The sequence below is a fragment of the Mycteria americana genome, chromosome 1 (genome assembly GCF_035582795.1).
Source record: "Mycteria americana isolate JAX WOST 10 ecotype Jacksonville Zoo and Gardens chromosome 1, USCA_MyAme_1.0, whole genome shotgun sequence".
Taxonomy (NCBI): domain Eukaryota; kingdom Metazoa; phylum Chordata; class Aves; order Ciconiiformes; family Ciconiidae; genus Mycteria; species Mycteria americana.
This window is the reverse complement of record NC_134365.1, coordinates 154442995-154469836: the sequence shown is the minus strand read 5'-3', so window position 1 is coordinate 154469836 and position 26842 is coordinate 154442995. Positions and strand designations below refer to the sequence as shown.

The following is a 26842-nucleotide window of genomic DNA, read 5'->3' as shown; positions in this document are numbered from 1 at the left end:
CAAAAAATGGGCTTATTCCCCCTGCCTGGGCTAAGGGGGCATTCGGATGCCCAGGGTACAACCTGCTCCTTCCCTCTCTCCCGGTTCCTTGGCTGTCCGTAGAGTGGAGGACACGTAGACCCTGCCGGCACTGTGCCCAAGCCAGGGGCAGGAGGAAGGGGGTCTTCCTCTGCTCACAAACCTGCTCAACCCACCAGGGGACCCTGAAGCCCGCTAGCAGGATTAGAGGCTGCTCTTTTCCTTGCAAAGGCTTCTGCTGCCGCATCCCCTCCCAGCCTCTCTGCCATAGCCTTGCCTTGGCCACCTTAGTCCCTCTTCCTAGCCTGTCCCCGCTCCTTCTCTGGACCTACGCACCTCTTCTCCACACGTAAGGTAAGTGTTAACTTCTCAAGATTTTGAAGAATCCCAGATCTGCCAAAAGAAGATCCAGAAAGAGATTCTAATTTTTGCTCAGGCATCTCTTACCTTTAACTGGCCTTTATTTATTGGGAATTACTACTGAAAGCAAAGGAGATGTAGGATCAGCTCAAAAAGAGCAAGGTTTGCAGAGGGGTCTTCCCTGTTTTCCTTGTGAACCTCAGAGCCACTTACATTGTTAGTTCACTTTGCCATCTAATAGAGAGAGAAACCTCAGTCAAGTTGCCTTAATGTTCATTTTATTTAAAGAATCAGAAACACAGTCATTGTAGTTCATTTGTACTCATATCCGCCAACATGTCCTAAATCACGTTAACATTCATGTATAACAAAAACATTTTCTGAGCTGTGCAAAGTTCAAAGGAATTGTTCAATTACTTGAACCCATTTCTAGAAGAGCAAACCTGGCATTTTACAAACTGAGGCCGCCAGAAGGAGTCTTTTCTTCCCCCCCCCCCGTTGTAGGAGATGCAGATGCCCCCTCCTCCCCCTTTCCCTGGTATGACAGGTAAAAATTAGACCACAGTACGAGTCGAACCTCTCTCAGTCCAGGACTTTCCACATGGCACTGGGTCACGTTTCCGTATCACTGAGCTGTATTAAGTTCTGCACTTGTGCTCCTGGCATGGAAGTGATTTGTCCAAGAAGATTACTCAGTAACCCAAACTGTGATGATAAGCAATAAACAGGGGCCAGAAACAGCTGTTATAGAAACACCCCCCCCCCCCAATATTTTTCCTTGCAAGAGGTACGACTGGAAGGGTTGTCGTCCGTTAAAAAAACCATCATCCTCCCTGCAAAATATATTTTAAAGCACTGATTTCATGACACGACATCTGCGTGTTTTCCTTGATCTTCTCACACATCAACTTTTGTCCTGTTAGAGTTAAGCATGAAAAGGTGGAAATCTGGAACCATTTTAGATCTGGCTAAACACAATAGGCAGCAAGCAAGCCGTCATCCTGTTTCGTTTTTCTGAGTGTAGTAAATACACCCACGGAACAGAATTTTAAGAGAGCTTTAACCACTGTAGGTTGTCAGAAAAATTCTCCTCATCTCTGACAGATCTAACCCAGAATTTTTATTGGAATCGGTAACACGCATTTTGGCGTTGCTGGCTCTCTAACTGTGCAGTTTACTGTTGGAGGTGCAGTGACACCAGTTCTGATCTGGACCAAATAAGTGGACAGATATGGCTCTAGTCTCAAGCAAGTCTTTCCAGAAGACGTTTCTTCAGTCTCTTATCGGTTATAAAAAGGCAATTTCCTCTCAACAGTAACTAAACTTTTAGTGGCTGACTCATTACAATCTGGAATATGAACAAATGCGGCAACCTTAAGAATAAAAAGAAACACCCTGAAAACGATGCCTCCCTGTTTGAAGGTGCTATACTTGGCCATGGACTGTGTTTCTGGAATCGGTTTGTTACATGTGACAGCAAGAAGAAACTTATTTTACAGAGAACAAAGTCACGGAGCTGAACTTAAACAGGAACGCTCACTTACATGGGTTTTGATATGTACTAGTATACACGGCTTGAATGAAAACAAAACTTACACCCTCGCATATGAAATACTGGTAACGCAGTAATGATGTTCACCCACTGGGCCTCTTCCTTTTAATAAGATCATCTCCAGGTTACAGTGCCTCCGACACGCTTTTAAACGACCACCACATGTGGGCTTTGGCAAACAGCCAGCCGCTGGCAAAGGCAAGGTACAGATACAGCTACGAAAAGCCTTTCATCGTGTTTCATTCCTCAAGAGCCGATGTCTTTTTAAATACTCTCACAGTCGCATTATGGAATTTTTTGTCTTCTCCTTCATATGAATAAGTGGCTAAACTTGCTTTACATTTATTGCACCTTTAAGTCCCTGGTAGATGGAAGCTTATATTGCCTGATACGGTTTGTATTGTAGCTTGACCACGTTAAGAAATCGAACAGTCTCCAGAACTGTACATTTCTACAGTAAGAAATCACATTTCGATAACGCAATTACAGCCGTCGCAGATCAGCTCTCGTCTCCATGACACAACGACAGAGGAAAACTCCACGGTCCCTGCGTGTGCTAGAACCTGCAGTGTTCTTCTTATTGCCATGAAAAAGTCAATTAAAATGACTCCTCTGGGAATTACTTCCAATTCGGGAGTAATTATCACTCTCCAGACAGAACGCTGTGCTTCAGCCTGGGTCTTCAGCCACTCTAAATACGTAGGAGAGAGCGAGCGCGTGCGTGCTGCACAGGCACGCTCCCCCAGGTATATTTATCGGTGACCAAGCGGCTTTTTCTCTTTGCCTCTATGAAGCATGAACAAGCAGTCTGATCTCGGTCTTCAGGTACGTTTCTAATTTCATATGTTGAATGCAAATCTTGTTGCAGCCTCTCTGTTTAACCAAACCAAATCTTTAACAATTAAAAAAAATAGCACCAGATGTATGAAAAAGAGGAAATGTCTGATCTAGTAGGAATATATATAAAGTAGAGCAATTCTTACAGTAAAAAGGTACGTCATACAAAAAAGCAATGGAAAGTGATACTGAAGGACAAAAATCCATGCTGCATATAATAAGGGCAGTAGACAGGCAAAAGGGATTCTGCTCAAATAACCACAGTTTAATGGTGGAGCCGAACTTCCTCCAGGACCTCCCGGGCGGCAGCGCCAGGACACCGGATGGTATGGGACTCTGAGCACTAACACACTCACTGACAAACTTGCGCAGCATATCTCTGAGGTATATAGAAAGCATGACACTAACGTTTTGGACTCCTCGTTCTTTCTTGCACGACGACGCACCGATCTTTAGCTGGGGTTTTCTCCACCCTCCCCTCCCTCTTTTTCCCTCGGGAAAAATGAAATCCCAGTTTAAGAGCTTCCTAGCACACCTCCTTGAACTCTCAAATCCATCTTGCATAGGCCAGTAATAAGAACACTGCAGCTCTGACAAATAAGTTACAGCAATATAACAACTTTCCTCTTAATTTTTTTTTAAAGATATCTTCTCTATAATTTACACAAAGGGTTAACAGCCGGAGTTTAGGTTACGTACAGTCCAGATGGGCGTCCTTTCAGTCTGTGATTCCAGGTGGAAGGCACTACTTCAACATACCACTGTATGCACCGCACACGGTCTCAGGAGCACAGCGAGGCACTGCGTCTCCAGAGCTGTAGACTGAAGGGCCTGGGGGGAGTCTTTGGAAATAAAAATGGCAGTGGTTATCAGTCCAGTTTCCCTTTGCTGTCTCTTCTTGTGCTATTCAGTTTCCCCTGAAAGCTCCTCCAGTTGAGAGAGTGGCGAGCCGTCCTCAAAAGCTCTCGACAAAGCTCCCGGGGAAGAGGCCCGTCCTGCCGTTCCTCTGCAACGTCCCTTTGTACCAGCCGTCCTCCCGTTTCTTGTGCACAAACACAATGTCACCTTCCTTCAGTTCGATCTCAGCCTCGCTCTGCGGTGGGTACGGGACCACAACGCGGTACCTTTGGAGACAAAACCGCAAAGACCTGGTCAGCAAGTGGTTAAGCCTACACGTGATGGGAGCAGCCAGGCACCAGAACCAGAAATATTGGGGAAAAATACTTTTGGAAACATCAGTAAGTTACATTTTTGCACACCAGTTGTATCCAATGCAGCTGCATTTTCTACTAAAACTCAGTGTGATGGGGAGATTTCTGGCCAGCTTGACTGGAGACTCTGGAGCCAGACCATGAAAGCAGGAAGGTATTGTCAAATGGCTGGACTACCTGCGGTGGTCCCTGCTCCCAGTCGTGTGCTGAGCCTGTGCCAGGGACTCGGTTGCTTTCTCCCGGCGCTGCATCTGCCTCTGCTGTAACATGTCTCATTCAGCATGGCACCTGCTCCGTCCAAAAATCACGGAATCATAGAATGGTTTGGACTGGAAGGGACTTTTAAAGGTCATCTAGTCCAAGTCCCCTGCAATAAGCAAGGACATCTTTGACTAGATCAGGTTGCTCAGAGCCCTGTCCAACCTGACCTCGAGTCATCCAGGGATGGGGCATCTGCCACCTCTCTGGGCAACCTGTTCCAGTGCTTCACCACCCTCATTGTAAAAAATTTCTTCCTTACATCTACTCTGAATCTACCAGGCCCTACTAAAAAGTCTGTCCCCATCTTTCTTGTAAGTCCCCTTTAAGTACTGGAAGGCTGCAATAAGGTCTCCCTGGAGCCTTCTCTTCTCCAGGCTGAACAACCCCAACTCTCTCAGCCTGTCCTCGTAGGAGAGGTGTTCCATCCCTCTGATCATTTTTGTGGCCCTCCTCTGGACCCGCTCTAACAGGTCCATGTCTTCCCTGTGCTGAGGACCCCAGAGCTGGACACAGCACTGCAGGTGGGGTCTCAGCAGAGCGGAGCAGAGGGGCAGAATCACCTCCCTCCACCTGCTGGCCACGCTGCTTTTGATGCAGCCCAAGATACGGTTGGCTTTCTGGGCTGCGAGCACACATTGCTGGCTCATGTCCAGCTTTTCCTCCACCAGTATTCCCAAGTCCTTCTCCACAGCGCTGCTCTCAATCCCTTCATCCCCCAGTCTGTATTGATACTGGGGGTTGCCCTGACCCAGGTGTAGGACCCTGCACTTGACCTTGTTGAACCTCATGAAGTTCACATGGGCCCACTTCTCCAGCTTGTCCAGGTCCCTCTGGATGGCATCCTGTCCCTCAGGTGTGTCAACTGCACCACTCAGCTTGGTGTGGTCTGCAAACTTGCTGAGGGTGTACTTGATCCCACTGTCTCTGTCATTGATGAAGATATCAAACAGTACTGGTCCCAATACAGACCCCTGAGGGACACCACTCATCACTCATCTCCATCCAGACGTTGAGCCATTGACCACTACTCTCTGGATGTGACCATCCAACCAATTCCTTATCCACCAAACAGTCCATCCATCAAATCCATACCTCTCCAATTTAGAGAGAAGGATGTTGTGGCGGACCATGTCAAAGACCTTACAGAAGTCCAGACAGATAACATCTGTAGCTCTTCCCTTGTCCACTGATGATGAGAAATGGGGTTTGCGGTGCTCCCACCAACTGCCTGTGATATTGGCAGAGGTTAGCTAAAGCAGTTCACATTTTTCTTCTTACTATGTTTCTTGAGAATGTACTTTGGGTCCCTCAAACCTGGAAGGGAAGCTAAAATGGAGAGGTATCAAATGACTTTCAAAGCACTCTCCAAACCAACAGGGAGCCCCTGTCCTGAATCATTCACAGGGCTCTCTGGGAACTTAGTTTTCAAGTGTCACTTCATTTCAATGAAGTAATGACGGGTCTGATCCTGATACAGGTATTCTGCGCCCAGGCTTATCAGCAGGTGTCCTCCTGAGAGCACAGACTGGGCCCTTTTATATCAACACACTTGTGTGCAGAGCAGGGAATATATATCTGGTGCACTGGCTTTTTTCTTCAGCACATGCACTTTTGCAGTCATCTGGCATTTGGTTAACAGTCAATAACTGTCTTGCTAATTGCAAAGTAATGAATACAGTAAGATAGTTAAAAGATGCCAATTGATTACCTAAAGTCCATCTCCTGAGGATTAATATTTCCACAACCACTACATGGCCACTGATGCCCCAGTCATGTTTGTTACAAGGCGAGTATTTATTTAACATAATATCCTGTCCTTGAGGACTAACTTCAACATGCCCTGGAGGCTCTGGACCACTCCCTGAAGCCATTCCCAGTGAGACGGTACCAAAGCAAGGGGCTTTCCAGTGGCAGTCGCTAATTTTCTTTGCAGACGTTGCTCAGGTAACTAGTGACTGTGGTTCTGAAACTAGGGACTCCACTCCGACATGACGGTGAAAATACCAGCTTGGGCTCTATGTTTGGGCATCTCCATGGTAAAACACCTGTTACTTGGAAAAGCATTTAATTCCATTTGGAGAGGAGATTCTGCTCTAAAACCTGACTACGGCCTTTTTATCTTGACACAGCAACACAGTCATGTAGAAAATATATGTGTTCAAGTGCCATCAAAAATCTGCCGGTCTTCTCTGACCCTTGGTCAATAAATCTAGTTGTCACTTCCTCCCTCTGTGGAAAAGCAAATAACAGGGGTTGAAATGTGTGCTGCTGGCTGACTGGAGGAATATGGTCTATCACGCTATCATCTGTGGAACTGCTACACTTATATTATGAAGCTTTGCCAATTACAGCCATTATGCAAATGAATGCACACATTATTTCAAACACTCTGCTGCAGTGTTGATTAATTAAATTATCAGAGTGGAACAATTGTAGCTAAGATGATGCCAAGTTTCAGATCTCGCAACTCTATGCACAATCACATCGGAGCTCTGCACCAGGATCTCAAGAGGCTTTGAGAAAGGAGAGGGTCAGACCTCAGCAGCAGCCGGGTGGTGCAGAGGTACTCGCAGGTACCTTTTGGCAGATCAGGAAACAGAAACAAAGAAAACGGTGGTGCCTTGGGCAGGGTTGCCCCAAAGACCCAGCTGGGACTGCCAGCACCTCATGTCATACCTTAAGCACAGAGCCATCCTTTTAAAGCCAGACTACATCCTCGGAGTGAGGGGCTGCTAGTCCCTAAATGGTTCACATGAGGAGGGAGGTGACCACGCTCAACAGGAATGTGCCCATCGTCACAAAAGGGGTTCTACACAGCATCTCCTTAGAGATTTAGAAAAATAAATCTCAGTCGCTGCATTACCAAACAAAGTACTTTTTCCCATTTAAGGAAACTCCAAATGCTACGGTTTAAATTTAATTAACTGTGGTACCTCATAGGATAGCACCAAAGTGTTTTTGATAGAATAACGAAATCTTAGATACGAAAGACCTTGCAAATCGGTTAAGAAATCCTCCGTGAGAGATGGAAAAAGCTGCTGTGCTTTTTCCCTTGAGAGGCTTTTGAAGCGGGGCCTGGGAGAGGCAGCCCGGCGAGGGCTGCAGCAGGCAGCAGCACCGGGCTGCCCGCCCGCAGGTCGCTGCGGTGCCGTCCCTCCAGACCTCCAGGTGGCATCTCAGCCTAGTTTATCCTCTGGATTGAACTGCAAATACATATATTAGCCATATTTTTTTGGCAGAAAAGATCTCTTCTTTTCCCTCCCAGGCATCCTCCCTCACTCCCAAAAAGGCAGTCCTGTGTACTTCTATTTATATCCCCCCTTTTCATTTCCCCTTTTGTCCTCTCTTTGAGAAGCTACTATAAAACCGTAGGTTTTCTTACACCAAACTGCTTCCTGGCATTTCAGATGGATCTCAGAGTGATCTCAATTTTGTCTGTGTCACATTACACCTCTAAATTACCAACTTAAAAAAATCCTAATTAGCTGGGCAGCAATTGTGATGACAAGTGTGGCAGCCACCTCTGCCTATTATTAACAGTCTGGTATTTTCTGTTGTAAATAGTACTTTCGGACAGTTGTAATTCTGCCAAATGTTAACCACTTTGGCCCAAACTCTCCACAGCAGTTGACTGTGTCAGGCTGAGGGTCCCACATTCAGCCCAAATGGTCTCATCACCTCCCGGAATAACGTGAGGGTTTTTGCAGCACTGGCAGAACCCAGGTGAGGACTTCCACAAACTGCTCTCAGGTCCCCATACCTGGGAGCAAAGACCTGTCCTGGGGCCCTGTTGGTCTGTCAAGGATGGTGTTCCTTCAGAAAATCACCTGCTCTTGGCCAGATTAAAAGCATTCAAACCACCCCAAAATAGCACATGCTTAGTAGAGGCTTGTATGACCACTGAAGGTGAAATCTCTGCTGATTCATGCTCCAAGATGTCCTAGCTCTGTGGGACCTCAGAGGTTGCATTTCTCTTCCTTTCCCAGCAATGGGCTCCACTCATGTTTTTCTCTCAGGGCACAGACTTGATGTTGGACTTCCCCACTGCTGGCTGCTGTGGTATCCTTGGGTTGGGCACTTCGTCCCCGGAGGGGACTGTCCGGGATGGGCAGTGGCCTGGGGAGGGTCCTTGGTGCCCAAGAGAAAATATATGAGGAGAGTATCAGCAAGGACGGGGATGGGGTTTGCCTGAGCAGGGAAACCTCAGGCAGTTGGAGAGGGGGAGTAAGGTGAGGGAGGGGGTGGAGGGAGAGCGAGGCTGATGGGAGAAAAACTGGGAGCCAAGGGAGAAACGGGACAGAAGGTGTGGGTATGGCTGCTGAGGGGGGCAGCTGTGCTGAGCAGAGCCTAGGAGAGGAAAGAGCCTCGGTGGGAGGGAGCCTGGGGCTGGGACTTGACATCCTGTGGGGCAGGAGACTGCATGGGCAGAGGCTGGCACTGGGGCTGAGGGTAGGACGGGGACCTCGGCAGCAATGAACTCACTGAGAGCTGGGAATGGGTCCGTCATCCCTGTCCCTCTGCTGCCAGCAGAGACCTGGGAATCCCACTGTCTCATGTCTTCACAGCACTTGCCTTGCAGTCAAAAGAAACACCTCTCCCACCCAGCTCTCACTTTGCTACTGCTGCTGACATCTGCAAGGTACAGCTAAGACTCCTAACCTCAAACAGATGTTACGGGATGGACATTCTGGTTTTGTTTCCTTTAAAAAAGCAAACTGACTAAAAATGTCATGTATGTAGATGCATAAAGACATCCACTACCTTAACAGAACAGGAATGTTTCACACCCATGAATCTGAGATGATGAAATAGGCAACTAAAATTGCCCATGACTTCACTTTTGCTTGGGTGCAATATAATCTTTCATTACATGATTGCATACTATTTTTCCCATAGGATGCCTGTCTCATTTAGTGCACAAGATGTCCTGCTCTGGACGTGAGTCAAGGCTCTGACAAGGAAGAGATGTGTGGCTGCCAAAGCCACCCCATCTTTCGTAGAGGTTGGAGGATGTCTAGTAAGCGACCACAGCGAAACGCAAGAGTAGAGCAGGTGTGGGGAAAGTGGCTTCTCCGACTCCTCCAGCTGCAAAGCCTCGTGCAACACTTTCCACAGAGTAAGACTCATCTCATGCACCCTAGCTGCGTAGGAGTCAGCTGTCTGGTCTAAATTACTCATGCAGGCTCTCTGTCAGCGTGCACAGACAGGCATTGAACAGTATTGATCAGAACTGATCAGTAATTAAGGGCTGAGCTCAGGTCTGGACATTGAGGAAAAAAACCCCAAAATACTAAGTATGTGCTCAATGAGTAAATACGTGCATCCAGGACACTGATGGAGCTTAGAGAAACTTAAGAAAACAGATGTACAGTGAGGCAAATTAGGTCTGCAGGGCTAACCTCCAATCTGGTCCCATTTAGGGGGCTTGAGTTTGGATGCTTAATGCAGGTTTCTGTTTGTCAAAGTGTCATGCACTCAGGACAGGTGTCAGGAGTCCAGTCCTGGTGACTCCAACAGGTCCCTTGCATGTTAGGGCTACACAGTTAGTTTTGTGTGGGATAGATAATCAGTGAAAATGAGGCATCTACCCTGGTTAACCACTGCTCTTGCTTATCGGTGGAGCTCTATTTCTCCATCCTGTTACTGGCAGACTGCAGAGACCTGCAAAGTGCCTCTGCACACTACAAGCCAGAACCTGCTTCACCATACTACGGTGTCTGAATCAGCAGCCTTAGAAGAACAAATCTCAGTTGCATCTTTTTCCTTCTGTTGGAAATATTGCAGGATTCAATTTCTGAGATGGTTAATTCTAGTTTCTCAGTCCTAAGGCAGGTATCCCTAGTCAGAGAAGCACTTAACCATGTGCATACATGTCACTGTTCAGTCAGAACTTACTCCTGGGGTAATTTCTCTAGTATCACTTTCCAGGAAAGAAAAACCCCTTCCTTTGCTTTCCCTTTTGGCAAAGAAGATATACGTGCGCAGCAAAATTGAAGTCAACGGGCATTAAGCACATGCTTGAACGCTTCCTTGAATTGGGAGCTCAATTTCTAATGTGGCAGTGATTTGTAGAAAGGATACATGGAAACATGGGGAGGTCTATTTTAAAGGTCAAACGCACTGCTCCCATCTTATTCTGCAGCACTGTTGTGGTTACAACTTGCTTGAAGGCTCCACGAAAACCATAGAAACACGGCACAGATCTACCAGTCGTGACAGTAGGTCTGGATTCGACCGCTTTATCAGAATATAACATGGCAGAATTAGTGCCAGCTACTATAGAAGAGTCAACAACGCGTGACATGTTTTACTCAGGTTTGCATCTGGGAACAGTGCCAGGCAGCGAGGGGAACATGACTCACGCACACACACACATGCACGCTCAGCTCTCCTGTTTTGCTTAATGTACAGTCATATTTTCTTGAAGGGGGTGGCAAGGAAAGTATTTTGCTTTGGCGCTGCTAGGCAGACAGCACACCCCTCTCCCACGTGAACATCCCACAGCGTCAGTGGGATGTGGGTGTCTGTGGCCCAGGCTCTGCCTGACCACAGTGCATCCCTGTACTGGTCCTGTTTCTTGCACCAGCAGAAACCAGACAGAGCAGCAGGTGGAAAAGAGCATGTGGGGCACACACAGCCTGATGGGGTAATCACTTGACAGTCAATCACTGCAACACGAAGTGACAAGGACACCACCTGGGAAATTTCTCCGCTCTGCTGCTCGGACTGCTGGATGCTTTATGGCAGAGAGCAGCTGAAGGAAGGTGGTTTTATAAACCGATAGTGGGAAACTACACCCAGAAGGCAGAGATGGGCACTAACTATCCCAGCAAACCAGTGAAATGTCAAGGCTAAATGATGGGAGAGCCAGGAGCAATTTCCTTTCTAATCCAGCCATCCATAACCAGGTTTTGGAATATCAAGTAGGATAAGATAAAATAATTGTTTTCCCCACTCTCTCCATGCACAAAAAAATGAATGAGAGCATAAACATTAGCAGCATCTCCGAGAGGGCGAAGCTCACTTCACCTTCCTGTCTGACTGGCTGCAACTCCCACGAAGGGCTGTGCTGTCAGGCAGTGGAATAGGCAACTCTTCCCTTAAATCGTGAGCGTCAAGCCGCGAGCAATCAGAGCCTTTTAATGCACCTCCGATATGGCTAGTGGCATGACCGCTCGGATTTGATCAGTAGCCTGGATGTGGCAAGTGCTGGAGCTGCAAGCCAACCTCTATGGGAGAAGTAGCAGTGCTCTGCTGCCTGCATGAGCCCCATTTCAAATGCCGTAAATATTAAGGAATGTGCTACTTCTTCCAACCTTTCAGTGCTCTGTCTCTATGCGCACAGATGGGCGTTGGGAGACAGAAAGCCAAGTACAGCTAAGTGCACTGAAATGCTTTGCAGCTTTTTAAAATTTCATCCAGCATCTGAATCTGTTTATCTAACCTTTTTTTCCCTCTCCTCCCTTTTCTTTCTCAGAGAATTGCTCCTACTGTGCAGATGAAATGCACCAAAATGCAAACAAGCAAAATACGGAGCCGAGTGATGTTGAATGCGAGTTCCTCCATTGCCAGATGTGAAAAGAACAAGTGGTTTGAAAACCGTAATTTGTTTAAAAAAAAATATAATTTGTTACTTCTGAGCAATTTGATGATTTAATGAGCACAGATGGATGTGGGATGAATTTCTAGGAGACAAGTGTTTAATGTATCTGCTCAGATTATTCCAGGACTAAGCATTATCCTTCCTAGTGCATGAAGGTAATTAATATTTCCCATTATGGGCATGAAAAAACCCATATGATCAGTTAAGGAATGCAGATACACCAATGATATGGAAGTTAATTCATAAATCAATTAGAGAATCTTGCCTGCTGTGTATAATTAGGGTTACTTCAATTATAGCTTATTTTCGGATTTAAGACTCAGGAATTAAAATGCTTAAAATCAGAGTTAAGTTCCTTACCACCATATACTGCAATTGGAAGTATTTACTCAGTTTTAGGAGTCTCAATCTATTTACTCCTGATTCCAGCACAGCTGAGCAGATGCAGCTAACCCATGTCCCCTGGTTCTATTCTGCCACTTAAAATTGTCATCAGTTAAATATTTCACTATCTGGACCATCCTGAGGTGAACTCAGAGATTTGTAGGATATGGGACTAGCCCTGGCATACTAAATAATGTGTCTGGACTTCTCTACAGTAAAGCTTTGAGAGCAGCGCCTCTACAGCCAGCCCTGGAGACGTTCTTCAGATGTTCAGAGGGGATGTTCTTCCCGGCTTCTTTTCATGGCTACATTTAACTAAAGGTGCAGCATTCCACTGATTTAGTTACACTGGTGCTAAATCTGATTTATATTGGTTTAGCTTTTCTTATAGCATTAATCTAAACTGATGTAGACCAAATTAAGTGTGCCTAAATAGGGATTGGTTTTTCACTCCTTTTACTAAATTGCTTTTTCATGGATTTTAAGGACAAGAGACTACTGTGATAGTCTGCTCTCACTGCCTTCATTACAATGCTGATGGACTTGCCTGTATTTATTTCTGCTTCAAGTTTAATAGTTGCGCTTGAACAACAGCATCTCTTTCAGACAAAATGCTCAATCTAGAGTAAAAATATTCCCACATCTGTCCCGTCTGCAGTCTCATACAGTTACCAAGCCATTCCTAAGCCTGCTCCTTACCAGGTGTACCAGAGCTCCCTGTATCACTCACTGCAAGTATATTGTTTTAAATTTTCCGTCGTTCTTATGATGCTTCTCTGAGGCCATTCCACTTGGCCTCAGATTTGGCTCTTTTGAAATGTACCGTTGTTACTCTGTGTTCTCCTTACCAATGCATTGAATTAGCTCTCTACCAATGGGTCTGCCCTCTTCATCACCTACCTCCCACTTCAGTCCTCCATTCTGCAACAGCAAAGACTTTATGTTGGACAGTGCAGGTCCAAGACCCAACTCTTGTTGGGCTACACTACATACATGCACCATCATTTTCTAGTGATTTCTGATCTAGAGTTAGATTTGATGCTAGTGAATCAGTTTTCAATCCACTTAGTATCTGCTGTGTCGGTTGTGTATAGTTTACGCAGCAAGACATTTCATGGTAACAAACCAGATGCCTTAGAAAAGTTTATATGTGTTACAGTGTCATTGTCACCTTCCCAACCAAATTTCAACCTGCATTCAGTAAAACACTGTGTAAGGTATGAACTGTCCTGTAGTATCCCTTATTATGCCCGCATCATCTGCTCCATGACCCCAACTGGATTCAGGGTCAGGTGGCTTGCCCAGTCCATTTCCTTCAGCCTCTTTCATACACTCAGACAAAAACAGTTTCTTTCAAACTTCTGGAACTTTACTATTGTTCCAAAACGGTTTTAAATATAAATTCCAGAGAGTTCCCTAGACTGCTTTTTGAAAACTCTTTGATGCTTTTGTAAAAAACATGTTCTCCTCAATCACTTTTTGAATGGAAAGCATTTCAATAGCACCATATCAGTGCATTACCTGTTCCCTTCCCACTCCTCAAACTGCAGTCTTGTAGAAAATACTTACCTGAACCCCATGTGACTCTGCACATGGAGACCTAGCTCTTTTCTGTACCCCTGTTTCTAGTCAGTTATCTCTCTCTCCACCTGCTTTTGTATTTTGGTGTTCCTACTCTACTCTTTTTGGGTTTGCAAGGGCAGTTACTCTAAGGTACCAAGGTGCAGAGCAGGCTGCTGAAATGAACTCCAGAATCACTGGTACGTTCCTCTCTAGAAATGAGCTACATTTTTGGTAACAGGTCACTGAAGATGGCACTACCTGTAAGTATCCTAAACAAGAAGAATTTGAAACGGTCATTGGTATTGCAGATCAGGCCAGAAAGGGCCTTGATGAGCAAACACATCACCCTGTTGCCCCCAGGCAGGAAGCGCCACATGACAACTCCGTAAGTTTATTAAAACACAGGGATCCCACTTAAAAAGTGGCCTTTGCCAGCAGCATTTACATCCTTTGGGCTGAGAAAGCACTGCTGTCCTCCATATTTAGACCAGGGCTGTACGGTGTCATGGACAGGTGCTGCTCACCACTTTTTAAATCAATGAACGTTAAACCTGCACTGTGTGTCAAATGATTTTCAATGGGCAGATGCATGTAAGCCCTGTCTTCCTAAAAGACAGCTGAGCCACCTACAGTCCATCCCCAGAGCAGCAAAACTGCAACAACCCTTGAGCACGTTAAACTTGCAGCCCTCCTCCAAATGGACCCTGAGGATGCAGGTGACCTCAGGAGATACACAGCTTACCTTTCCCGGGGCAAAGGCTTGGGCTCTGGCCGAATAGCTGCCATGGAAGAGAGGGGCTGCCTGGCAGGAGAAGGGATGGAAAAATTCAAATCCAAGGAGCCTGTTTTCCTGTGCAGAGGCTCCAGCCCCATGGCTCCCTGCATTTCACTCTCAATAGGGCATGAGCCAGCCCTGCCGTGGCTGGAGAGGGAGGAGAGCTCGGGTCCCACTGCCCCTTGCAGGACTCCTTCGATGGCTGCCTGGGGGTCGTGTGTGGGGGACACAGACGGTGGGGAGCGTGACTTCTTTTTTGTTGATGCTCCTGCTAGAAGTTTCAGCAGCCCGCTCTTCTTCTCCTTCTGCAAAGGAACCAAACAAAATATGGGCAGTGAGCAGACATACCAACTCCCTTCATCTTTCTTTTGGAAAATCTCAATGTGTGTGGCAGGAAACCTCCCAAAACTGCCATGACTAGAGGTGGATCCAGGTAGAACTTGAGCTTTCAGTAATAAAGATCCTACGAAAATCCCTCCCCATCCAACAGGGCTTCAACTTGTTCAGCAGAGTAAGGACCTAACATACTGCAAAGATTATCTCCATTTTCAAATCCACCCAGGCAGTGGTTGTGCCTTTTGAAAGAAATAGTGCAGTTACAGTGGGACAGCAAAGGTACAAACTTCCCATGCAGAGAAGGCGGCAATCAAAGTCCTGCCCTCTCTCTTCCAGGAGAATCCTGTCCCTCAATAGAGAAACTCCCCAAAAGTAACAAATCAGGCCCTGTGGCTAAAAACCTCCTCTGGGAAGCACAAGGGTCTGAGGAGAGATTTCAGATCCCAGCCCGTTGCAAGAGAAGCGTTTATCATTACTGCCTCATTTACCACCTGATGCAGATTTACTGTAGGGAGAATTGAGGCACAAGACAGTGCCTCTTTTAGCTCTTTCCAGCGTGTGCTCCCCTTCGCATCCTGAATCACACAGCTGTACCTATTCGCGTCTCCCTCCCAGAAGTGGGTCACTTCTCCTCATGTGTTAAGGTAAAGGTATCACCTTGATGTTTGAAGATAGACCACAAAATTCACAACTGGCAATTGCAGTGGCAGTTCATGGGAGGTTTCAAAGTTCTACAAGGGTTTCTGATACAGAGGAATGAAAACAAGATAACAGCACCCTTTCAATTAATGTGAAAAAAAAAGTTCAGCCTGCGTTACTGAAGAAACACATCTGACCTTGTGGGTTTTATAGCAGTGTGAGAAATCCTGCTGCACATTTACCTCAAGCACACACAAATACCAAATATTATGTCCTTCAGCTAGAAAGTTTTTTGGGTAGAGGGATGGTATGCAGAAACTGGCACAGTGCTAGGCTAGAGTTGCAACCAGCAATGCTGTGCAGTAAATTTTCCATTCTTTTTAATGACACAGGAAGTTTTGCAAAAGGTCTGTTAGATTTCTTCCTCTTCTGTCAGAAGTGCAAGCCATTACCCAAGACTATCTTCAGAGACTCAGGGCTGTGAAGTTTAGCTATATTTGTTAATTTGTTCTATAAAAGGATCCCAGGGGATAAAAACGAACCCAGCAACTGCAATACTTAATGGAACAGAAACTATCTCTCTATCTTCAAGCAGGAACACTCTTTGGAAACACAAGCCAGTAATTTATCTATTCTCTGTAGACAAAATGTCCCATGCAAGGTTTAAAATAATGCTCTTTTATGTGCTGGCTGCTGAAGTAATTTCTCAAAGCAGCTTTAAGGAATAGGAGGGCTACAATAAAATAAATATAAGCTTTTAGAAGATGCTTGGATTTACTACAATAAATGTACTTGGAGTATCTGATATCTCTGCTCCCAAAGTTCTTGTGTGCACTCTAGCTGTCACAGACTGGTAAGAAAACAGAAATACCTTAGACGTTAAGATGCGGAAGAGCTAAAATGAAGCATAGTTGTTATCACAGAGACAAAGTCCACTGATTTTTGAAGAGTAGAGTCTGAACTATGCTTCCAGATCCCAGTCTCCTGCATACCACCAGTTCCAACTATATGCTCTGTTTAAAAGGGTGTTTGTCACTTACAGGATGAAAGGATCCATCCTGCCAAGATGTTCATCCAGGCAGAATCCACGGAAGCTAAGGGAGGCTGGCCATATGGCACCATCAGGTCAAAAATACTAAATAAATTCCCCTGGAAACAATAGAAAAGCAGACCAAACGCCCTTGAGAAACATCTTCTTTCCCCAACGGGAAGGGACCTGTGGTGCGAACTGTGGTAGGTGTGCACGCCGGAATTCACCTGAAGCACCAGAAAAATACTTCAGTGTTTCTCTCACTCTCTAATTAAGAAATATCGCTGCTGTCATCATTATATCAAATTTTAAAGCTCTTCACGAAATTGCAAAACTCTCCTTTCCCTGTGGCGCACTGAAACAATAGCTGTAATGATCCCAGCATACTGTGTCAATATGCACTTGAAGGTGTCTAAAGGTCAGTGACAGAATACAATAGCCAGTGTGGGGCTCTGGAGAAACGGCTATTGTGCAGCAGTGAGCACTCTCAGCCTCTTTAATTGGCAGCTTTGCACATGCAAAGTAACTATCTGAACTAAAGCCCTGTATAATGAACAATTAATATTCCTATGTGGTAGCAGCTTTTCTAATTTTTGCTTCTAATTTAAATACCTTGGCAAATTTTCATTAGAAAAACCTTGTGTGAGTTAGACCATTTAAGGCATAGAAGCAAAAATCTCTGGAAAGAAGGAGATGCATATATTCACACCCATCTGCACATTAAAAAGCAGATGAGTCTGACAGCCATTCTGTTTTGTTTACAAGAACGGCTTCGACTCTACACGGTTAGCCCTCGCATAAAGTTCTACACTCAAGCTACTATCCCTCAGATAAGAGCAAGCTATAATGAACTTGCTGATGTACCCTTTGCTCTACTTTAACAAAAGCAAAAATAAAGAATTGATTTTTAGCCCTTCTTAGTCCACTGAGCATTTTACTAAACTTTTGAGACTAAGATCTGCGTTCTCTAAAGGGAGAAGATGACTTACTTCAATTGCTAAGCTTAGTCCTGCTAGCCAAAACCTGAGGAGTCCCATCCTTCCTATCGTAGCCTTGGGCAAGATATTTAGAGGTGAACTGATACTAACCGCTTCGGGTGCCTGGAGATTAGACATTACATCCAGCTCTTTCTCCCTTTGAGTCTGGCAAACGCTCTCAGCCTTCTGGTATCGCATTGCCAGATCCTCTGCCGATGCTGCTCAGAGCACTTCAAGCAAAACAAGGACTGTCAGGAGCTGATAATTTACTGTGGTGCCTCTCATGAGAAACAGATTGGGCTTGAACCTCCTGTGATCAGCAGTTCAACCTAAACCCCTTCATGCCTCCTCCCCCCATCTGTAAAATGGGACTAAGTTAAAACTCCTCCTTGTGCTGTGGGAATTCGTTAATGACTCCAGTGTCACACAGCTGTACATTTCTTTGAGAGCAACCGGTCCTTTTCCACGACTTTAATATTAAAAAAAGAAAAGATTTGGAATGGGATGTTAGTATGCAGTCCCAGTAGTGATTTATTGCAAATGTCCAAGTATTATGAATTCATTTAATATTTAGTGTAATAGCAGCCATCCTTCACAAGAAATTAATTTAATATTTATATGGCTGTCCAAGACAGTCCTTTCTTCAGCAGTTTCACTGTAAATGAACAAAGCATTAACGGGCATAAATGCTGTAGAGAAATCTACACTGATTGGTTACAGACTCTGTGGGTTTTGAAAAGAGATAAGAAGTTTACAGAGGACATATCTGATGACTTTCAGGAATTAAGTTTTTGAACGAAAAAAAAGATGGTTTACTTTTTCCATTCACAGACGGCTGTGTTATTGTTTTCTAGGAAATCTGCAATCTACTGAAACAGCTGTATAATTATTGAGTTTTCTTTGCCTAGTAGCTACATTTCCAATTGACTGCAAACTGTGTTTGACGTCCCTACCTCCTGAACCTGCCAAGGTCAGACCTTTGCATCTGTGTTGATGGATGGATTCACAGTATGGACAGCACTTCTCCCATCTCCGGGTTACTGCCCACGTGTTTAAGTGAATTTAAATCATTACCTTTGTGTTGCTCAGAGGTTCAGAGTCAAAACTTCCAAACCATTAATTTCACAAGGATCAATACCTTGTTCAAAAAAAGGCAAAAGACTGAAATTAGCTCTTTCAAATAAATCCCAGGCCGTTTCTACTTAAGAAGAAAAGGACTGTGAACACAGACAGTATAGGCAGGTCAGAATTTCTTACTTCTCTATTGAAGCCTACACTTGAGTCTCCATTCCTACAGTGTAGCATGAAGGAATCTCAGTGGAAATCAGTCTCTGGCAGCACAAGGATGGGATGGGCAGCATTTCTGTGACCCTGAAGCATACACCTGGGGAAGCCAGCACTTGGACAGGTGCAAGTTCCCCTCAATATGTCGCTGTGGAAATGTTTGGAAAAGTGAATACAGTCTGAGCTTAAGAACTCACGAAGGACTAGATCAAAATTAAAGTCTCAGATATGTAAATGTTGAAATATTTTGCTTCACAGTAATTGGGGATGATTTTTCCCTTCATTAATAACCCCACTTGAAGATAATAACTAGCTCTTCTTTCAGCTTCAGCGATGAGATGAGCACAGAATGCTGCTACTTTGTTGATGACTGAGTGATAACGGAGTCCCCTGTCTGCAAAGTAATAATCATGCCATAATCCAAATACCAATTATATGCACTGGCTATATTAATACAGATTTTTTTTTTTTTTTAAACCACCCTAATAAACAGAAAATTCTGTTTTAGTTTTCTTCATCTGCAGCTCCTAATACTTAATTTCCTACCTATCCAGGCTCATTAAATAAATGAGGAAACCTTACTGCAGCTGATAGAAAAACTGGCTCCAGCCACTGAAATGAGGTAATTTCTCATGCAACACCAGTTACATCAATAGATAAGAGAGCCAGAGGGAGAAAAAAGGTTTCATTTAAAAATGAAGAGATGAGAAACAAAACTGTTTAAATGCTGCCCTGAGCCCTACAGAACAAATGAGGAACTCATCTATCAGTCAGTACCCCCAAACCACCACTTTTATTGCTTGTTTAACTTGGTCAGTACTTGTTTCAGTAAATTTAAGTTAGTGTCTGGAGAACAGTGTATTTTTAATCTGATTCCAACTTGGCTACTGGTGATTGATGCTCACATTGAAAGAGTAGGGGGTATTTTGGATTACATCTTTTAGGAAAAAAGCTATTTGGGTTTTTAAAATCTGTAAAATTATTTGACTTGAGATTTTGATAATTATTTCAAAAGCACAAAAACCAAACCAGCATCATCTCAAAGGAAAGCTTCAGGTCTGGGATGTCTTTGGATATGTAGTTATCATTTGCAGTTTGCCATTATTCCTCAGGAGGCATAGATGACATACTGAACAAGACAACAGTAATTACTTACTACACAATTACTTCTGATTTTAGGGAAAGACTAGTTTTGTATCATATATTGTATGGAAATACTTGCCAAAGATTTAGTTTTTAATGGCGACAACTGCTTTTGGCCAGAAGCCTATTATTATAATCTCAGTACACAAGTTACATGCCAAGGAACAAAAAGGATTTTAGGATCATAATATCATTAGCTTTTAAATCCCAGTGATAGTAACATGCATACATACATGCACAAACGTATTAGACTTATGGTCACTAATCTGAAGATCACTCGTATTAAAACCAGGAGAAAATAAATACAATGTCTTGCAGCTAGACCTGATTGGGAATTTCAAATGTTTTGGAAACAAAACCGAGAAGAAGAAATTAGTGTTCACGTCCCACTACAGCAAAGCACATAGGTACTTCATCATGTGCTTTTGTTGAACTGGGGCAGATGCAAGGCTATAGAGACTGCTAAAAGAGATAAAGAGGGAATCTAAAAAAATATTTGAATATTCAATTTAGATGGAATATTACATCTTTCAAACACTGGAACAAAGTTAAAGGCTAGCTCAAAGGGAAGAAAAACCTGAAGAGGAAGCAGAGAGTCTCAGCTATCGGTGAGCTTCCTGGAGGCTGCTGAATTCATAACAGGCAGAAGGTAAAAGGAACACTAAGACGGTTAATGGTGAATGAGGGACAGATGATCTGCTACACTGATATTGTCTGTGTTTGATGGAGGGAGAAGCTGATGGATGGATAGTTTTGTATTTTATTGCTTTTCCTGGTGTGGTATGTAGGGAATATGCGATGGTTATGAAAAGGAGGGAAAGTTGTTAAGATACGCAATTTACTCCATGCCCCAATAACAGTTTTCAGTGATATTTTTTAGTGGGAACAGCTGAAACAGAGCACCACGGAATTGAAAACTACTGCTGCGATGAAGTAACTCAAAATTGTGTACTGATAAAGTTGAAATGCAAGGACAACACCAAAGAAGGTGATGAAGCCCGTAGCAACATTTCCACTTATTTCCAAGCAGCCACTATCTCTGGAACTAAGCTCAGATGAACATGTTTTAGTCCTGATTTTAGTCCATCTCTTCCTTTGAAGTGTGAGCAACCTCTTTGGGGACACAAAAGAAGGGAGTAGGCATGATATCCTTGTACACATTTGACATTCAGCTCCCTTCTTCACTCAGCAATCCACTGGATGTTTGATTATCCTCCGATAAGTAAGGGAACTTCAGCACAAAGCATTGAGATCTCCCCTTCTCTGGTCCACTCCCCTGCCTCCCCCCCCTCCCAGCCTATACAGAGAGGTGTAAAGCATACATACTTCCCCTGGGGAATGTGGGCTCCCACCTTATTTCGGGAGAAAACTCAAGGAGTTTCATGCAAGTGCTTCAAGTGTGGGATGCGCAAGCATGAACAAGAGTTCCTGCTCAGTCGTATAAGAAATCCTCATCCTTTATTTCTGGAAGGAAACCTTGGCACTCTTCAGAGCTGGGCACATGCCGTGAATCCCAAGTGGAAGCAGGTAACTTCCTCAGAGTGAAAAAACAAGATCCAAGCCACACTTCCCTTACCAATATCTCCTGCTGGCTTAGGCGCCTGTTCTGCTTGTCAGATTTTGTGAATCCCATTTTCTAGGCACTTAATTCTACCCCCACATTAAATGGGAATTACGAATTCCAGTACAAAGCAAGACCCTTAAAGGTAATAAACCTCCATACTCAGCAAAAGTTAATGCCCATTGTGAAATTGGCCAAAAAGCGAATGCAGTGTGCACTCTGGGAATACAAATCCCAAGTATTCCCATGCTACTATTCACTCTACACTGCCTGTTTTCACACAAAAAGGGAGTCATTCCTAAAACCTGGTGCTCAGCAGTGTCAAAAAGGCAAAAGAGAAGACTGGGAATTGTTAGGAAAGGTCTAGAGAAAGAGGTAAAAACCATCTGTAGAAAACAGCACCGCAGGAAGCCCTGCCATGCCTACCTTCCTGAACGCTGTGTCCTGTTCTGGCCACTGCAGCTGGAATAGGATATTGCAGAACTATGAACAGCACAGAGAAGGGCAGCGAGGACCATGAGAGGTGTGGAACAAGTCCTGCACACTGGAGATGCCCGCTTGGAAAGCAGACAACTGACAGGAAATATGATAGTGGCCTACAAAATCCCTGCCTGCACAGAGAAGGTAACTTGGGAACAGATCGGTTATTTCCCACAATACAGGAATTAGGGGGACCGAATGAGATTATCAGGCCAATGGTCAAAACTAAAAAATAGGAAGCACTTTTTCACACAACACATAATTAAATGGCAACTTACTGCACACAGCGTTGTGGAAGCCAAAAGTATGAACAGGTTCAAAGGGGATTAGACAAATTAATGGAGAACAGTCTAGCAAGGGCTATTAAAATAATGGTATGGATCCAGCCTCTGCTTCAGGAAGTCCCAACAGGTAAATGAAACAGCACTTACAGCATACACAGGGTGACTCCGCCTCGCTACAGAGAGATCATAAAAACAGTGAGAATGATTGCTATGATAAAAAAAATTAGCTATTTGGGCAAGACAAAGGAAACAGGACAAAGCCAGGAATGAGCCCTCCCCTGTGCCCTCCCAGCTTTGGGAAATCAGCTGTTCAGAGACTTCCTCAGCTGCAGGGGTCTGAGAGAGGGCAAAAGGCAGCCGGCAGGATGCAGTGTCAGCCAAGGAAGAGACACAAAAGGTTGGGAACTGCAACCCCACAGCACTTTCACAGCGCTGCAACTGCTATTTTGATTCCTCAGCTCCATCTCTGCTGTGCAAAACATCGTAGATCAAGGGCTGCAGCGCTCACCCTGCACCAAGGAGCCACAAAGGTACTGGTGATGGGGCTGACAAGGCCCTATTGCTTCCTGGAGCCCAGCTTGCTTCCTAACCTGGCATTGCACTGCCTTTGTACATACCAAGAGCTTCCTTGGAACTACCATGGGGGTCCCCTACATAATGCTACACCGTGTCTCGAAGACCTACCCTACACTGAAGCCCAGCGAATGTTAAACCTTTGTTTTAATATTAATCAAGTATGACTAGATGATTTAGGCAACTGTGGTAAACTAACTGTACTTTCCAGAGAATTTAGGCAAAACAGCTGAACAGAGTATGGGCATCCTTATGAAACTTTAGGTTCATTTTTTCAAACTAGAGGATCTATCCTATCAAATCTATCACAGCTTCACTGACAGCATAAGATTCTGAAATGAGAAAAAGATATATAAATACATTAACTGTCAGACAAACTGCCTAGAATTAGTGGTTTTAAATAAGGTGATTTAGACTGACTGGTTAGCTTGCTGCTCCTTGTCTCTCATAAGGAAGTGAGAAAGATTTATTGGTCCTGGGGAGCACCGGGAGCAACACTCACATTTTGCAGAAACCTAGAGCAAGCTCACTCATGGAACACCTGAAAGAAAGAGAATCAATGACAGAAGTCAGGATGTGCTTTGACATACTCTAATCTTACACGTAGTTAGCTCTGGCTCTCCCCATTCACAAGGGATGGATTTCATTTCGGAAGCAAACAGTTAAAATTGCTTCATCTTGCTTTGTAATCTTATTAAATGACAGGCAAGTGAGACTTGTATTTTTATGGAAAGCAGAAACATGTGGGTAAAAGGTCTGGATTAGTGGAGGTCATCTTGTCCCTTGTCACTGATGTATCTATTCCCTCTTGGCTGATATTGTTCCAGCAGCTGTGCCACCTCAGGCTGTAATTTCAGCACTTCCAACAAACTAAATGGTATTGGGCTGGCCTGCACTCAGAGGGAAGATTGCTTGTGGAAAATTCAGGCATCACAGGAGGTACATCCTTCTCTCAAAATCAATTCCCCATGGAACAGGAAAAGGGCTGTCTGTGGACAATGAAAAATTGACGGATTTGCATGTACTAGACACTGGAACACATTGCAGTGAAATAATTCCTACAAACAATTCATCAGTTCATAAAAGATGCATTTAGCTAGAGACTGAGGAGTCAGCTGAGACTGACAGAACTTATCACACCCACGTGGACCGTGGCCTAGAGGCGATGAAAGCAGAAACTCCTCTTGCTCAGGCAACTTATTTCTGAAAATGAGCTGGGCTTCACACTGCTGCTGGGGCAGCCTGGACCGGGCGAGCGGCGGGAACAAGAGGGGCCCTGATGGTTCTCAGATGGTCTGACATTGTAGAAGCAGGTCCTTGACACCATCAAAGCCATGAGCATGAAAATTTCACTCTCTCTGAAGGCTGCCCTCCAGTTTCAGCAGCTCCCACAGCATCAAATCTGAGCATCCAAGAAACAGTTCCTAATGTATTTCGTGCATACAAAAAAAAATCAGGTCTTGCCCCTGCTCGCTCCTGCCTTAATGAGACTGTGTCTCAAACAAGGCAAGTGATACTTTATCTCAAGAAGAGATATACCAATGCGCTCAAGCCAACGGCTTCTTTTCTGGGAGTAAGGGGAAGCTCAGCCTCCCAGCGCCCGTGGGAGCGCCTGGAGCCCCCGGTGCTCTGTATCCCTGGGCATCGCAGGCCTTGCTGCACCCGGCAGCACAGCACAGGGACAGAGCTGTTGTCCGGTGCACTGAGGTGTGGTCAATTATTATGGTGCGTGAGCTTTGCACGCAAAGCAGCTGAGGCTTCTGCAACCTCCCGTCAGCTGCGCTACAGGCTTCTTCAGTCCCATTACGTTTCCAAGCAATGCCCTATGAATTATTCGTGGGACACACTGAGGTGACTGAAGTCCTTTTCTCTTATAGGGACAAACTGATCATGTATGCTTTTTAAAAAATGAAGAAAGAATCCCAGAATCATTTTAAAGGATTGCAAAGTAAGTGGCTGTCAGTGTCAGAAGAATGCCCAGGCATGTAAACGACAATTTCTTTGATAAGTGACCAAGGCACTGTGGCTTTCCAAATGTCACAACACTCGGGTTGTAATTACTAGTAAGCTTTGCAATAGCAAAAGCCTTGCTAGAAGCTGCTCAAACCCTGGCAGCATTTGTAATAAGAGCATCCTCTCTTCAGCAAAAATTGGATTTCATCTTTTTTCCTAGTTTTGTCTTTTTGTTACTTAAAAAAATAAAAATGGATCCATCAAAGACCATTTGCTAAAAAAAAATCCGAATACCCTTATGCTAAAGTCAGGTCTTTAGGAGTCTAAAATTCTCCTTTCTTAAATTAAAGAGCTGAGCAAGAAGTATCATCAATGAAAAATAAAGCTAACCAAAGGGAACAACTACAGTATAACTAGGGAAGGGGAGTCAATAGCATCGTGGCTATTTTCCCTTTTGCACTAAGCCTGGATTTACATTGCAATCCCATCCCTCCATTCTATCTTCCCTTCCTTTGTCTGTTTTATCCACTTTTTCTTCCCTGACACATGACCTGCAAGTATGACCATATAATTAAATGCAATTGAGTTGCACTGATGTAACTAATTACCGCCTGTCTCGTGTGCCACCTAAGCCAATATTCTCCGTTTCCTCAGCCCACTCCAACTGCAAGACGAAACACGTTAACGCAAATGTCAGGCTTAAGCTGGTTTGGGTAACCCAAGATATCTGAAGACATGCTTTATGTCAAAGTTGGTAGTAGGGTACTTTTAGTGGTGCAGCCAGTGAGTGGCATCTCACATGGGTTACACACATATTCATATCTGTATCCTCAAAAGGTCTCTGGACATGAATGGCTCATTTGTTGCTTGGCTGGAGTGTGCTATGCAATGAGGCAGTGACGTCTGGTTGGTGTTTTCACGTGTCACTACTGCAGAAATAATTAGCAACGACAACACATATATAGTGTATTCCTCTTTGCTCTACCAGCTAGTTGACTGATGCAGAAGAGGCCAGTGTGACCTGAAATCAAAGGTGGATCCTGCCAACTAACAGCAAGAAATAGTCAATTGTAACACACAAGCTCAAAATGCCTCTGTGAACATGTTGATCACATACACCTCACATCTGAAAATGATGGAAACTGTATAAAGAAAAATCACTACTGCACTGGAGCAGAAATGACAGCTTTGTCATAATAGTCCATCTCTGAGCCTGCCTACCATAGATGAAGATGAAAACCCCTTTACACAAGTCAGATAACAGGGCAAGAAGATTTCCCCTTGACCGCAGCGGTTGATTGACTGATGGTCTGTACGGACTGACAGCCTTTCTTATTTTCATTTTAGCAAAACAGTGTGGGTAAACACTGACTTGGAATTGTCTGATCTTCAATTTGATCATCGTTGATTGGAGTGCCTCTGCCTATAAAGATAACAGAATTAGTAGTCCATTAGTTAAGCAATCACAACTTCTGTTCGAGCTCCTGTACTATGATTACTTTGCAGTATCTGACAATCTTCCCACAGCAGAGCAGGCAATGTGATGAATATCTTGCACAAGTTTGTTCTTTCAACTTCTTCCTGCTAGGACAGCAATGTGTGTGTTTGAGGGGTCCCTTCCAGTCTTGTACTCTCTCTCTTTTTAGCTCAGCAGCATACATGCGAGAACTCAAACTGCAGATAACCAGATGCTACCGGTTGCTTTGCAATGTTTTCCAGTTAATGATTTTCTGTCAAACCAAGAAGACATTCCAAGTAGGTACCAACAGGGCTTGTCTCAGTCCCAGTGCTAGTCAATCTTTTCATTAATTACTTGGTAGGTGAGCTACACAGTGCAATTCTAAAACTAGCAGTGGGCACTGAGCTGATTAAGTCTGCAAGCAGTTGGAAGGTGTACTGGTTTTAGCTGGGATAGAGTCTATTTTCTTTGTAGTAGCTCGTATGGTGCTATGCTTTGGATTTGTGACTGCACAAGGGTAATAACACACCCCATTTTAGTTATTGCTGAGCAATGCTTG

At 44.4% G+C, this 26842-nt stretch overlaps 1 protein-coding gene across 2 annotated transcripts in view; it reads right to left on the bottom strand.

Moving 5' to 3' along the window:
* Nucleotides 1-634: 634 nt before the first annotated feature.
* SH3RF3 (SH3 domain containing ring finger 3) overlaps nt 635-26842 on the bottom strand; it is a 256892-nt gene continuing 230684 nt past the window's right edge. The window contains exons 9-10 of one of the 2 annotated variants that reach the window (XM_075525140.1): nt 14532-14869; nt 635-3891 (exon numbers count right to left, since the gene is read on the bottom strand). In XM_075525140.1, coding sequence (XP_075381255.1) covers nt 3723-3891; nt 14532-14869 — 507 coding nt within the window. In that variant the 3' untranslated portion in view covers nt 635-3722. Of the gene's footprint in view, nt 3892-14531; nt 14870-17657; nt 17777-26842 lie in introns of those variants that run through there. The other variant, XM_075525148.1, reaches the window with a different exon arrangement.